Source organism: Apis mellifera, linkage group LG1 (assembly GCF_003254395.2).
Source record: "Apis mellifera strain DH4 linkage group LG1, Amel_HAv3.1, whole genome shotgun sequence".
Taxonomy (NCBI): Eukaryota; Metazoa; Arthropoda; class Insecta; order Hymenoptera; family Apidae; genus Apis; species Apis mellifera.
This window is the reverse complement of record NC_037638.1, coordinates 9,187,862-9,203,647: the sequence shown is the minus strand read 5'-3', so window position 1 is coordinate 9,203,647 and position 15,786 is coordinate 9,187,862. Positions and strand designations below refer to the sequence as shown.

General features: G+C 26.4%; 2 protein-coding genes across 6 annotated transcripts in view; both read right to left on the bottom strand.

Moving 5' to 3' along the window:
• Window positions 1-145, bottom strand: part of LOC107963982 (protein tweety) — a 41,149-nt gene extending 41,004 nt beyond the window's left edge. For all 4 annotated transcript variants that reach the window (XM_016917223.2, XM_016917234.2, XM_016917232.2 and 1 more), the window contains exon 1: window positions 10-145. The gene's annotated coding sequence lies outside the window, so the exon portion shown is untranslated. The remainder of the gene's footprint in view (window positions 1-9) is intronic.
• A 1,761-nt stretch (window positions 146-1,906) lies between these two features.
• Window positions 1,907-14,950, bottom strand: LOC413357 (ubiquitin carboxyl-terminal hydrolase 31). 2 transcript variants are annotated; one of them, XM_016917743.2, is made up of 5 exons: window positions 14,228-14,950; window positions 13,872-14,167; window positions 5,635-6,008; window positions 4,123-5,533; window positions 1,907-4,021 (listed from the first exon to the last, which is right to left on the bottom strand). In XM_016917743.2, exons 1-5 carry the CDS (start codon window positions 14,775-14,777, stop codon window positions 3,905-3,907), a joined length of 2,748 nt encoding a protein of 915 aa, XP_016773232.1. In that variant the 5' UTR covers window positions 14,778-14,950; the 3' UTR covers window positions 1,907-3,904. The 2 variants fall into 2 exon arrangements, with proteins under 2 accessions (XP_016773232.1, XP_396802.3); XM_396802.7 differs by having other exon boundaries at window positions 13,872-14,949.
• Between the last annotated feature and the right edge of the window lie 836 nt (window positions 14,951-15,786).

Genomic DNA, 15,786 nt, shown 5'->3' with positions numbered 1-15,786 from the left:
TACTCTTACCTTAATTTTCAGTGAATAATCTGAACACTAACACACGACAATGCAACACACACTCCACACCCGATGAAGGTTCGAGCTCGACTGAAAGCCTTCACGGAGTGGGGTGGCGCCACGACCAATCCCAATGTACTACCACACAATTTCATCTTTCTCGTAAGATGTACCTATGTACAGTTCGCTTCAACGAATTATTTCGTTCGAAGTAAATATCGAGAGAAGAAGACTCTTGATACTCGGTACACTCTTCGATTAAATGTAAAATGATATTATTCGTTATTCGTAATCCAAGTCTCTAATCTATAATACTATGTATCGGATAAGAAAAATTTCGTGATAATCCACCAAATTGAAACGATTTATTTGAGCAGACTGTGCAATATTGAAACTTCTTGAATCTTTCTGGCCTACTTTGTAAGCAATATATTATGAATTTCGATATACATATTGTGAATAGTAATACATTTCATAGTTTATGCTTATAAATTTGTCGTATTTTACATAAAGTATACAATAAATATTTAGAATGTGCTATATTTTATGCAAATGTTGTATATACTACTTAAATATTTTTAAATTTTTAATATCGATAGAATTAATTAATGGAATAAATTTTAAAATATATATTTATATTAAAGAAACAGATTATATTTATTATTATTAAGAAATAGGATTCGATATTATTATTTATTTCTTTTTTTCTTGACGTAAGAAAGTATTACAAAATAAAGAAAATTTATAATATAGAGACATAAAAAGTTTATAATTTTTTTCATACTCATAATAAATCATGACTTTATGATTTTATATATTTTTTTAAATAATTAGAAACAAAATTAATGTAATATATATTAAAATATCATCATTAAATATGATGATTGACAGTTTATGAAAAATATTAAAAAATTTAAGAAATAAAATTTTCAGTTAAAAGAAAATATTTAATTTATATTATTAATAATTTTAAATGAAACAAAGTAAAAAACGATTTTTTTCTTTTATAAATAAAGTAAAAGTAATAAACAATTTTTTATTAACAGTTATATATACTCCAGCAGTTATATATAGCATTAAATGGCGCGAAAATATAAAATTCAAATTAAATACTAAATACTAAATTTTTAATATATTATTAAATTATTTATATATTTATTATATAATATTTTTCATATAAATCATATCGTTTTGTATAATTTTTTTATAATTTGTTTATTACTAAATTAAAAACAAATAATTTTACTACATATTTCTCAAGTATAACAAAATAAATACTATATTAAATAACAAAAAAGTTGGGATCAATGTATATTTTTAAAATGAACGCATATTTTATAATCGAATTTTAATGTAAATAATAATCAAATACATAATTTTTCTTTAAATTACTATATTCCAAATATTTTATGTATGAATATTACTTTTATTGACAAATCTCTGTATATTACGATTTATTTTATCCCTAATTATTTATAAACTTTTTACATTAGACTTGAATAATAGTATTATACAATATCTCATTTCGAATTCAAATTTGCTTTCTTTATCTATTTGATCTATACTCTATTATTCATAAACTGATATAATTAAAATAAAATCCGACATAATTGATATTTATCTTTTCACAAATTTCTTCAATATGCAACAAATTATTATATATTTCGCAGACTACAATAAAATATATTAGACTAGTATACAATTGGTCGATATTTTCTTTCCACATTGAAATTTCTGAATTGATGCAAGGGAATTTCCCACGCGTGCTCTTGAAAAATTATAAAAAGCGTGGCAATTAATTTGTCTATAAACATAACAAGCATCAACAGTTACTTCAAAAAACGCGAAGTATTTAGAATCATAGATCAAAGCTGACATAATTCAGCGTGCACAAAGTGGAATGACGTTTTTTTTTTTTCATTTATATATACATTTCCTAATTTATTTCAACAAAAACAGCGATAATATAATTAATAACGTATCCCTCAGTCGATTAACGTGAATGCACAAAATTCTAAAATCATAGAATAATAAACGGGTAGTGGCTTTCCTTTACTTCTGTTATATCACACATTCTACACACTCATTCTATCATGCAGTTTATTAAATGCCACGAAGGGAACTTCTTATTTTGAACTGAATAATACTCGGTCATTTAATGTGATGTCTGTTTTCAAATCCAGTAATTGGAATATTTATAGAAATATCGCAATTTCTTCATTATAATTATTTATATACATAGTTTATTGATTATTAATTTTTAAGATATTTAAGTTTTCAATTGCTAAATTTGAAAAGAACAATCGTTATAAAACCGAGTATAAAAATATTTGAATTTTTATTGAGTATTATATCTCTAAAACCATCATGGCACTTGTTTAATCTTGTCACAGGAATCAATTTACGTGTAAACTCCTTTAAAATATGTATATCAAGCTATACCTTACGTTTTGTTTTTCGTTTTCAATCAAACATCTTTTTTTTTATATAATTTATAATGAATTCGATATTAATTGCGTTACAATTCGTCACATACATTCTTTAGTCGCCACATCCCGTCCACGATACATATGACTAGTAATAAATGTTACTTTTAAAATAACTTAAATATCTTTCACTCACAAATTATACACCTACGTGTATATGAATATATATAAATTTGTTTCACTTTCATGCTTCTGTTTTTCATCATCTTCTATTTATAAACAAATCTAACAATAAGTGGAATGCTCGTTACAACTGAGAGATTAGAGTATTTGAGAATAAAATACAAAAAGAGAATACATCGCTGAAGAATATTAGAAAAGCCACTCTATTAAGAACCGACACGTTATCTTTTTCGAATAACAAAATTTAATTATGCCGATTATTAGAGGAAGAACGAGACTTTTAAATGGAAGTATATTGATTTTTTGGTCGTCGATTCATTATAGAATCCAAAGAATTAGTGATATATATGCTACAATTTGGTGGCTTTCACGATACAATGTCAATGTTTGGTAATAAAACGCTGTCAAAATAGTAACTATGCTTGTATGATTGCAAATGACATTAATATTAATTACTGAGATAAGGCCACTAGTAGGTGATACAAATATGATATAAATATTATAATTAAGCATAAATTCAAAGCAATGATTAGCAACTATATAATATGTCCAAACAAGAATTATTATTGAAAACAAAGTCATTGTAATACATGAATCCTGCTAAATAAGATTCAGTTATTGTCATAGTTTCATTGCAACACGACATTGCATGCGATACTCGATCCGCAAATTTGAGAAAAAGTCGCGTACAAAGTTTCTTTGACACATATACATTCTTGTTGGACATATGTAAAACAGTTTAGTTACCTATTGCATTGAAAAAAATCTAAGTATTAACAATAGACAGCTTGTAAATAAGGGATTCATACTTTTTGATACTGAATATTTGTCCTTTTCTTAAAAAGTTTTCTAACAACTAGAATGTACAATACAATTCACGCAATTTGTAAATACGATATAAATACAAAAATCACTAATGCCTCGAGTTTCACTTACATTCTCAGAAAATATTCATTTAATATTGTAACTTCCTATTTTTTTCTTTTTTCAATATCAAAACAAAGAAATTAGAGAGACTCTAGATGTTCTTTGTCCGGTCGATGCTTAATATAAAAGAAAAGCTTTCTTACATGTATAAATTCAAAGTGAAAGATTTTCATATTTGTTTCTAAATAGACTACATTAAGTCTTTGATAAGAAATGAATGGAGTTAAAGTTCCGCGAAAAGTTGTTATATACTCTTGTATTTATTTTCACCCTTTATTTCTAATTTATTTCTGATCTTTCACACACCATTCCAGGCACTATACATTGAGCGTTGCTCGAGCCAGATCTAATCTGGCTTAAATTGTGTGTTACAACGTCGACTCGTGTATTATTGTTGTATCTGGATCACTACTGGCACTATGAATTATCGTAGATTGCGGTATTAACGTAATGGACGACATTTTTCGAACAGGTTTTGGCGAAGCCTAAAAATTATATATGAATTAAAATAAAAATTAATATATAAAATAATACTTTTAAATCATCTACAATTAAAATTATATATATATATCGATAATGAATTTACCCATTCTCTTCTGCAAGGTGCTTCATCGTCTGAATAGTGATCAATCTGGCTAATATCCGTTTCTGTCGCAACATTTCTTTTCTTCGGTTGCAAAGTAGCATAATTACGACATCCTCTATTAAAATTCGTTATATTCTTTTCTTCTACGATTTTATCTTGACACAACACTTCCTGTGATTTGCTTTGATTGTTATTTGAAACATTGTTATTAGTCTTATTGTTAAAATAAAATGGTGGCATTTTTGAAACCCAATGATCAAGTCCAGACCCGGCAGAACTTGTAGATGCGGCTGAAGAATTACCAGAATTATTAGTTAACCCTCTACGTTGATAAAACAACATGTATGCAGCATTTGTTATTAAATTAGTATCATTTACGGCTTCTACTCGGGTATCGTCAAAGCAATACCATTGAGTATCATATGGGTTTCGGCAAAATGCTGTGTAATGACCTCCCTGTAAATCTTGTCCATGATGGTTACAAATTGCATAAAGATCGTAAACGTTTTCGTCATATTTTGGAATATTTTGTTGACGAGGTCTAGGTTTTTTCCAGGGTGACCAGCCTAGACCACCTAAACTACCCACGTTATTATGCGTTTGAACCCCATTATGAGCAAGATGGGGAGTCATATCGAAACCATACAAAGGAAAATCGACTAACATGGTCAATTTGGATGTGGATCTTTGTTTAGACTGTTGCCGAAATCTTTTTAAATGAATAACTAAGATATCAGGTAAAGACCAAAGACCCAATTTCTTCACAACTTCTTGTTTCTTATTGCAATATGGACAGTGCCACGCGTCTTCCGCTCCTAATATTTCGGCTCTTGTGTATAGATCAAAACATTCTTCCAAAGTAACAGCTCCCCCCAGTTCAGAATTTGTTTTCAATTGTTTCACACTGGCATGTTCTTCGATTTGATCACTGTCATCCTGAATAATATTGCACTTAGTGGCTTCGTCCCATTCAAGAATTAATTTTACATGCTGAGGGCCAGAATCATCGGCGCAGAGAGCCAATGCTTGTTCAATTTGTTCTGTGTAAAGGGGATGTTCTACACAAGGATCTATACACGGATGTTCATCTTGAATAGGAGTGGCCGCAGGGTCCGCCACTCGAATGTTAAACAGTCCAGGACTCTGACTCGACGTAAGCACATCATCAGCCAGAACACTATGCATCTCTTTCAATAAAAGTTTTTGCAGATCTTCGTACGATGTTTCTCTAGATACTTGCATAGTATACGGACTACCAAAACGTTGCCTCAGATCTCCTTTCATAAGAATGTTAATCCATACGAGTAGAATATACGCTTGCTCTGTAGGTTCCTTCAACTGTGGCAGTTCTATACAGTAAAGCGGATCGTTTTCCGTGATCACAGATAAAGGTTGGCAATCAGAGAAAGTTCTGTAAGCAATAAACGACAAGAAAAGTATTTTAAAACTAAAATAATTCATTCATTTATCCAACATAATCTACAGAAGAATAAATTGGAAATAATAGTTTACCTATGAAATCCTTCATCATGAACTTCCGTGAGTAACATATGATTCTCATCTATACCAGTATCACTGGCCAAAATTTCTCTAAGTTCTCTTACGTTGGCCATCTGATTTACACTTACACCGATTTTTACTTGCCGCGGTTGTTGCGACGTATAAAGAACGTTCACGAAAAGATTCATCTGTCGATGATTTTGCGGGACAGGTACTGACACACAGAGGAAAGGATCGAACGTATTCGATTGTCGGTGACATCTTGGACAAGTCAAACTAGACCGAAATTGAGCTTGGAACACCGCATGCACAAACGAATTATTACAACGGACATGATTCGCCAAAGTTTCCGCCGCGACAATATCATCCGGCCTGCCGAAAGAATTCTGTAAATAAAATAAAAATATTTTATTAATAAAATGTTATTAATAAATACATTTACTATTCGATTAATATTTTTATTGTATTATAAATAACATTCTAATTTAATGGAAATAAGGTAAGTCGACATTTTCTAAGAGAAAACGGAGAAACTTTCTAATCTGCGAAATATTATTTTATTCTGTGCTTGTTGATTAATTATGTATATTCTAATATCGATTTATTTCACATCGATATATTTTTTTTAATGTGTTATATAATAAAATATTTCATTAAAAAATTTGAAATTTTATTATATTTATTCCAATTATTAATCTTTATTTTTTAAAAAATTCTTTTTTGAAAATTTAATAATAATTTATCATATTCAATTATAAATCATATTTATTGTATTATTAAGAAACTTGGTTCGTAATGATATAAAGAATGGTATTCGTTTTATCATGAAGATATCGAAGCCATTCAAACGAATGTAGAAGGAATAACGAAACAATTAATCTTTATCACAAACATCATAAGAATATTGGTAATGTTTTATTAAAATGCAAATCGTGTACACCTTATGTATATACCTGCATTTAATCAAGGGAATAACCTTAGGAATATTTTACTTTACGTCATCGATACGTTAAACAAGATAAGAAGCCAAACAAACAATATATCATACGAATTAATTTGTTACAAAATGATGGAAAAATACTAACAAAAGAAACTTAATCAAAAAGGATAAAATTGTATTGAAATATATTATAATTCGATATCATCACACGTTAAAAAAAATATTTATAAGAAATTCTTAATCAAATGAAGAATTGTCAAACTGATATAAAAGATGAATAATTTTATTTAAAATAATTATTGTTTTTTAGAAATAAATTACATTGACTAATCGATATATCGAAAAGAAAAGAAGGAATAAAAAATAAAACATAAATTATTTGGTAATAGGTTTCATAAATTTTCATCTTTTAAATATTTTCAATATTAACAAAAAGAATATATATCATCTACTGTTGTTTCGCGATTTATAAATATTTATTTATAATGTAACAGAATCATATGGATTTATTTTTTAACGAGAAAGATCGAGACATGCATCATTTGTACAAACAATTTATCACTCAAGATACATAAAGACGATTATTTATAACACGTTTATTCTAATAATAAGTGTCTACCGGTAATTTATTGCTGTCTATGCCGTCTGTTGCACTTTTTGATTTCGTAACAGACATGATTGAAAGAGTAAAGCAAGTGGGATATTTTAATTAACACCAAACAATTGTCGATGACTCGTTAAAATTCACAAGTTTGCATCGAATTATTTTTTAGGAATTAGGCCAATGTTAATAATAAATAACATATGCTAGTTTACAAAAAAATACTTATTTTTATAAAATATAATACACATGCAATGTATTACATTCTATTTAAATATTGTATTCAATATATAAAATTCATGTATATCTTAAATACAAATATATTTTTAACAATTTATATTAAAATTAAATATTTTTAGATAATAATTTAATTATTTAGAATATTAGATAGTAGTATTCAGAAATATTCCATAAGCCTCACGTGCTTTTTCACTGTCCCCTTTCAGATCAGCAAATTCTCGAGAAAGCGTGCTCAGTCGGCATGGAAGGCTTCCCTTAATCGGATAGATAAAAACTTGTGTTTTTATGACCTTCTAATTGCAACTTTTTTCAAATATATAATCAATTTCATATAATCAAAATAATAATAATTAAAAACACATATTTTGAAGAATTTTGAAAAAGAAGAATTTTGTAAAATTAACTATACGATTTTTAACAAAATAAAAAAGGAAATAATTAAAAAATCGATTAAAAAAATTTCAACTATGAAAAAAAATAATTACATTTATTCATTTATTTTTTAAAATAAATAATATTTAAATAAAATTATTTTTTTTTTCGAGAAAAAAAATAAAAAATAAATTTTTTCTTTCTTTCAGATAAGATAAGATTAAACTATTTACTATTATTAAGTAATAATTTTTTTCATGTGAAAACCACAAAGCACAATTATCGGTTTGTTCACAGGATGTATCGCCGATCCGGTTGCCGGAAATAATTTTCGATGCTTACAGGTTGTAACGACTCACGCTACAATTCGCAACTTCACAATTGGTCAATGTCACATTGGTACACGTGTACTAATGTAAAGGTTGGATAAGATTGGTCAACCGGTCGCTAACCTTTAACAGAATTCATTAGAATTATCAGATTCAACATTTTTTTTCACTATCTTTTTGAATGCCAAATTAAAGCAATAAATTAATATATTTTTCCTCTTATTTCAAATTTAAATTAAACTAATATATATTATTAACATATATAATTTTCATATTTTATAATTTTAAGTAAAATCTAATTTATTCTCATTTTTTAACTACTTTTTTTTTTTTTTTTTTTAAAAAGAAAGTGATTCATAAAATGATTTATTAGAAGTTATTGATGTTATGACAAATATCGATAGTTCACTTCCTACAACTACAAAGCAAAAAACAGGAAGTGTGGCTTCTCTAAACATTCTTTACGTAACAGTAGCAATCAGCGTCCCTCGACCCGTTATAATTAACTTCTTTCAGTCCGACAGTCATGGAATGCATTGAAATATAATGCAATAGTTGGAATTTGAAAGTACTTAAATTTCTCTTTTGGTATTTTTCACTAAGCTATATTATATATATTGCAATGATAAAAAAGATTATTATTAATTTCAACATAAAATTATTAACCTTAAATTGAAATAAAGACAAATGCAATATTTTTTACCGTATCTTTAATCTTTTAGAATATATTTTAAATAAAAAAGAAATTGTTATTATTTAACGAATTTCACTTTTTCCTTTTTCCTTTCCGAATCTGATTAAACGATTAAAGACTATATCAGGGCCATCCAAGTATGATTAGAACCAATTAGACGTGTAGAAAAGTAGTAATTAATTCGATGTTATGATTCAATGTGTGTAATACTACGCGAAGGACGTCATAGAAACGGCATATCGTGATTAACAACGCAACTAAGAAATCAGAGCTTTAGGTGCTTGTTTATGCTTATGTAAACGCTTAGCATGTCTAATTACTGTCTATTCTGTCCTATCAATAGATTTTCAGAAGCTACTATAAAATAATATATACATTGTTTACAAATAATTCATTCAAAGAGAACAAAAATTTTAATCTTATTAATTTTTTAAGTTCTATCAATTTCCAGAATGTAAAATCATTTGGATTATTTATGAATCGTTAATAATAAATGAAAGCCGGATGATCATTTGTTTGGCAATAAATATTTAAATCTATATTCAAATTCCAATGTTTTTATTATTTTTTTTCCTCTTTTCTATTTTTGTTAAATATTCTATTCGATATCAATATTCAAGAAAAAATTATTCTTTGTATAATTATATTTTATGATTAATTATATTAACAGATCAATTAATTTTTTCCTATAATTTTTAGAAAAAAAAAAATAATGTTAATAAATGTACCTTAATTTTTTAATTTGAACCAACAAGTTAAAATATTATTTGAATTATTAATTTCTGATATTTAATTTTTTTATATATTATTTTTATATATCATAATTTCTATCAAAAATTATTTTATTAATTATATTATTATAAACTATTCAATATTTATTAAGCAAAAACAATTTTATCCAGATTGAAGTTAGAAATTGATTTATATAGATTAAATCTTAGCTCTGTTCACAAATATTTTAGTGAAGGAATGATTACTAAAAATCAGAATATAACTTATTTCCATTTTTTTCTTCAAGACGCATAAATTTTCCTTCAGATTTTCATTTTGATTCCCAGAGCGAGACGACCTTTTTGCTACATAAAAGCGCGCATCACGTTGCACGCGCATTGCAAGGTCTTGTTGAAGGTAGTTTTTCATCAAACGTAACGTCATGGTATTTTATTCAAATCTTTATCTCCTTCGATAATTTTCTCGTCTTTTTTTTCTCGATGTTTGATATTTACTTATTTACAAAAAACTAAACTTTTACGAAAAACATTGATAAATACTATTTAGTCCTGCCACGTACGAATGTTTAATTGAAAGTTCGCGGAAGAAACAAAGTACGGACGATAAAAGAAGCATCGATAATGATAATCATAAAATGATCGATTAAGGACACGTGGTATTTGCTCATGGACGCCTTGAGAAACAAACACTATGAAATCAGTTCACAAGAAGTCGCGTGAAAATAATTGTGTACAACAGATAAAAATGTTTATAGATAAATCTCTAAAAGTTGTGTGTAATAGGAGCACGAACGAATTATTTGATCAGACAATAAAACAATTAATTATAATTAAGAAATTTAATTGTGATAATTAATAAATTTATCTAAACCAAAACCTAATTTATTCATATGTACAATAATTTTTATTTTTATGTAAATATGAATAAAATTGTCATTTTTTTTCTATTAGATTTCAATATACACATGATAAATAACAATATGAATAGCATATCATTTCGATTTATGTAAGTATCCCAATTTTAAAATAGCAAGAACTAATGATCTTATCGCAAGGTCAATAAATCGTGGCACTGTCGTTTAGCACGTGCTCGAGTGGCTTTATGTATTTTGAAAAATGTCGAACTTCTCGATCTTTTTAAGATATCGATTCATTTGGAATTATTGTGTTGTATAATATATATTATTATATTGTATATATTTTTATATATTAAAATATTATATACAAAAATATATTTATTATATTCGATTAATATTATATATATTTAATATTTAATATATTTCAATTAATATTATTTTTTCCTACACGTTCTAATTGATTAGCATATATTTGGATAATATTTGAATATGTATTATTTGTATAATGATGATATCTTCGATAAGATGTTTTAAAACTTTTAAAAAAATTTTGATATAACGATAAAACTATTTCACTAGTAAATAACGAATTGTAGTATATAATAAAATAAACTTGTATAAAACGCGCCTGACGACTTTTTACAAAAGAAGGTGTTAATGTTTCCAAAGAGCATCTTCGAATTTTCAAGGCTTTTCAATGACCGGTTTCAAAGAAGTCGGTCAACGTAGCTGATGAAGGGCACTCGAAGAAAAAAACTAGTTATAAAAAAGTAGCACAAACGAGTTGATAAATCCATAGGGGCAACATATCAAATATTATTAATTTTTGATTATCGAGTTGTCTCCCAGAAGATTGTTTTCTTATGATGATCAACAAATACTATAGTACTTTGATATAGTATGCAAGAAATGGTCTGATAAGATAACGAATCAAATGAGCTCCTATATCTAATGAAGAATGAAATGTGAAAAAAAAAAATCAAAGAAAAGAAAAAAATCAAATCGATAACAAAATATATAAAATGAAAAAAAAATTCTAAAAAAGCAGATGTTCAATTATGAATAAACTTAAATTAACAAGGATAAATGCATAAAAAGTTGAAAAAAATCATAATAAAAATTTAACACAAGATAAAAAAAAAATATATATATATATATTAAAGAAAAATTCAACTGTTTAAATAATTAATTAATCATCATGGTTACTAATTGTTTTAACAAAAAAATAAATTAAAAATGAAACGACTGGAATTTCATATTTTTTTTTCTATCATGAATAATTATTTTTCTATAGAACAAATTCGTAAAGCTATATTTCCAAATAAAAAATTCTATAGATAAAATCGAAAAATATTTATCTACAATCATATAAATAATATATAATTATATTTGCATATTAATATTTCATTTGATTATTTTTTTAAAATGTTATGTAAATAAATTTAGAAAATATTCATATATATTTATATGTATATATATAATTATGGTTATTTAAACCATAACTTAACATTTCTAAAATTGTTTTGAGATAAAAAATGCAACTATTCAGTACAGCTATTCAATAAAATTAATAAATACACATAATTTTACATGACAAGAATTTAAAAGAATATAGAATTGAGAATCACTTATTAATATTCGTTTATTTATTATTGGCTATAATATTTTAAAACATCAAAACTTGAAATATAAACAATACTATAAAAAAAAATTCATAAAAATTTTATTTTAAAAATTATAGAATTATTTTTTATTACGAAAGAATCAAATTCTATATAATACATAATAATAACTAATAAATCTCTTGCATCAATTGCAAAAAATTTTTTTAAATAATTGTTTGTACTTTCTCTATCTTTCAAATTTATGCTATCAGCAAATCCGTTCGCGTTTTATTCGATGAACAGCATGATTCATAAGTCATTTTTCTTTATCTCTTACCTCATCGTTCATGTAATCGTCATCACACTACTAACAAAGAAATGCAGTATCCATTGCATGTAACCAGAAAACAATAGCATTGAAAGAAATGTCATTAATAATAAATCAGTAGCTGACCATGAAATAAATATCGAAAAAAAATATATATATATACCAAAAAAGAACCAAACATGATGCGCACTTTTTTCTAGTTACGTCACTTATCGTTGGCGGGCATCTCGTTGCGGTGAATCAGCGAACTAAAATTTGTTCTTTCTCTGTTTTACTATTTCTATATTTTTTGTATGTTGTATTAATGTAAAAAATGATTCAGTAGTCAAGTTCGCAATTTATTAAATATATATAAATTATTTTTAATTTTAAAATGATATATTAAATTTTAAAAAAGGAATTTTTCTTTATATTCTGTAATTATTATAGTTATATTTAAAAATAGTTCTGATAAGATTATGATAATTTTGCTATTATCGTACATATCAAAGGTAAAAATAAAACTGTGGTAATATAATATGTAAATAATTATATACATATATATTATTAAATAGATTTTGTTATTTTATTAATTTATTACATTAATTATTCTCAATTATTATTTCAATTCGTTATGCAATATCAATAAAGTATTAAATATTGATAAAAATTGTTATTTATTAACTATTAATTTTCGATAATATATCATAATTTATCATCAATAAACGAATATTGATTGTGTGTGTGTGTGTGTGTGTGTGTGTGTGTGTGTGTGTTCATTCTCAATATATATACATATAATTATTAATCAAATACTTTAAAATATTCAAATAATTAAAAAAAAGAACTATATGATAATATTCATTAATAATAATACAAAAATAAAATTTATTCTAATCATAAATTTAAATTAGAATAAATATATTATTTTTTTTTATAAAAAATATATGTATTATACGATAAACGAACGATTTCTATTTACCCTTTATTTCTTCCGGAATGAAACTTTCGCGCGTATTTGTCCGGATTCCTAGATAGAACCGTTCAGAAAGCGCGGCACGTAGATACACATACATATACTTTTCGAACGTGAAACAAATTTAGGTTAAGGCCTGATCACAATTGCACGATCGACTGACTCTTCGATTAATAAATAAAATTCATTCAAAACTAGATAAATACATCTTTTTATCACACAAAAAAACAAATTCTAAAAAGTTCTATCACAAATATTTTTAGCATTTATGAATTTATAAATATATCTTGTGGTTAAAAAAGAAAAAATTGTACGATCGACTGACTCTTCGATTAATAAATAAAATTCATTCAAAATTAGATAAATACATCTTTTTATTACACAAAAAAGCAAATTCTAAAAAGTTCTATCACAAATATTTTTAGCATTTATGAAAATTGTAAATATATCTTATGGTTAAAAAAGAAAATCAAAAAATTAAAATTAATATGGCTAACTAATAATTATAATTAAATATATTGTGTAATAATATATTTATTACATGCAATATACAAAAAGATACTATTCATAACCTCAAAAAAATTTCATGATATCTCACCTTTATGATTTTATATTTTTTTTTGGTAGCTTGATTTAAGTCTTCGTGCACTTTGTCTAATAGCCATAACAAGAATTCCTGAGCATCGTGCTGCAAGTTCCCGCGATACTGACTTCCGTATTTGTCGACGACGCTTTTGAACGCTGTGCTCATTTCTGGATCGTATTGACAACTCCAGATAGCCTTTAATAAAAGAGCCAACTGTTCTGTGATCTCTCCTTTTGTTCCATATTTTTTAGAGTTTAGCTTATTCCTTCTGGATAAATCGACCTTGTATTGGTCCAGCACGAAATATTCTGCAAGTATGTCCGTATGCGATAAGCACTGCAATACAGCGTTCATAAAACACGTGTTACCGTGATTGCGTAAACCTATGACCCCTGGCACTCTATCAGGCGGTATATGTGCCGGTCGAGGCGGAGGTACCCTTATGTCTCCAGCACTAGAACTAAGATCGTCCCTATGAGAAGTTTTATGATTCTGTGTGCCCACGTTCGACATGTGTTGGACCATTTTGTTGATAAACTTTTTCCAGGAAGGTCTACGGAACACTTTTTTTACACCAGGCCTTTCCGGATAACTTTGGCTGCCATGTAATCGACTCATATTTTGTTGTATGCTTTCCACTTGCTGCTGATGTTGCTGCATATTGTTTCTGTCTTTAGTACTCGTTGCACTGCTACTGTCTTTTGAATCACGATTTTGTTTCGGACGTCGTCTTAACATCCTGCTGGCACTTTGAAACGGATTTCTCGGCAAAGTAAACGTACGTTTTAAACGCGGGATAGAATCCTGTATTTTCGATTCTGATAATTTAACCTCTTCCACGCCCAGCTCACCCTCCGACACCGATTTCATCACCGCACTAACATTTTCACCGTTCATCGCCGGCCACGGAAACACCATTCAATTTTTCGTTTGTCGTTCACATCACGCTTTTTGTCAATTGATCAACTCACGCGTCTTTACATACCGTACGTCAGGAACTGTTCGCGGAAAAACATCATATGCGTAACCCGCTCTTATACACTACGGCAGCCATTTGCCTTTATCACAGACTTCCACGATTTCATGATGCTTCGATCATAGACTACATAAAATGGCTGACGGTGATACCAATGTCACTGTGATTGATATGCCCTCTATGAAGATTGATGAGTAATATATTTAATAGTCATAGAATATTTTTTTATTGATGAATTATAATATGATAGAAATATCATATAAATATAATATGTTATAAATATTTATATTATTATATACTATTTATATATTATATTATTATTATATATCTTATAATATTAGATTTTTTTCCATATTTTAAAATATACATCGACAATATAAAATAATTGTATTATAAAATATATCATTAATGGATTTTGTATTCCATGTTCTGAAATACCGATGGCGCTGTTTGCCATGCCATCTATAATTTAAAACGGTGATTGCAAGAATTACATTGAATTTAATCATAAGGTAAAGTCATCAGATTTTAAAAATGAATTCTTTGACATAAATATTCATAAATATTTTTATATAGATTATATATTTTTTTGAATTGAAATATATTTACAATTCTTTGATTGCTACAAATAATAGACATATATATATATATATATATATATATATATATATATAAATTGAATTAAAAATTAGATTTATATTTTTTATTAGAACACAATGAAAATATCAATTTATGAGATATTTTTTCACAAAAATGAAATGAAAGATATATAAATTCAAAGAAAAGTAATATAAATAAGTATATAAATGTAAATTGAATATATTTATACAACAGAGAAAATTATTGAAAAAATAATGAATAAATTAATCAAAATATGAGAAATAAAATGAAAAATCAAAATATATATTTACATTATCTATTTAAATTTCTATTTTTGAACTTATATAGTGT

Coding starts and splice junctions, on each gene's coding strand:
- LOC413357 (XM_396802.7), bottom strand. CDS start 14,777: ATGGTGTTTCCGTGGCCGGCGATGAACGGTGAAAATGTTAGTGCGGTG. Junction 5,534..5,634: donor CATGATGAAGGATTTCATAG/GTAAACTATTAT, acceptor TATTGCTTACAG/AACTTTCTCTGATTGCCAAC. Junction 4,022..4,122: donor CACCTTGCAGAAGAGAATGG/GTAAATTCATTA, acceptor TATAATTTTTAG/GCTTCGCCAAAACCTGTTCG.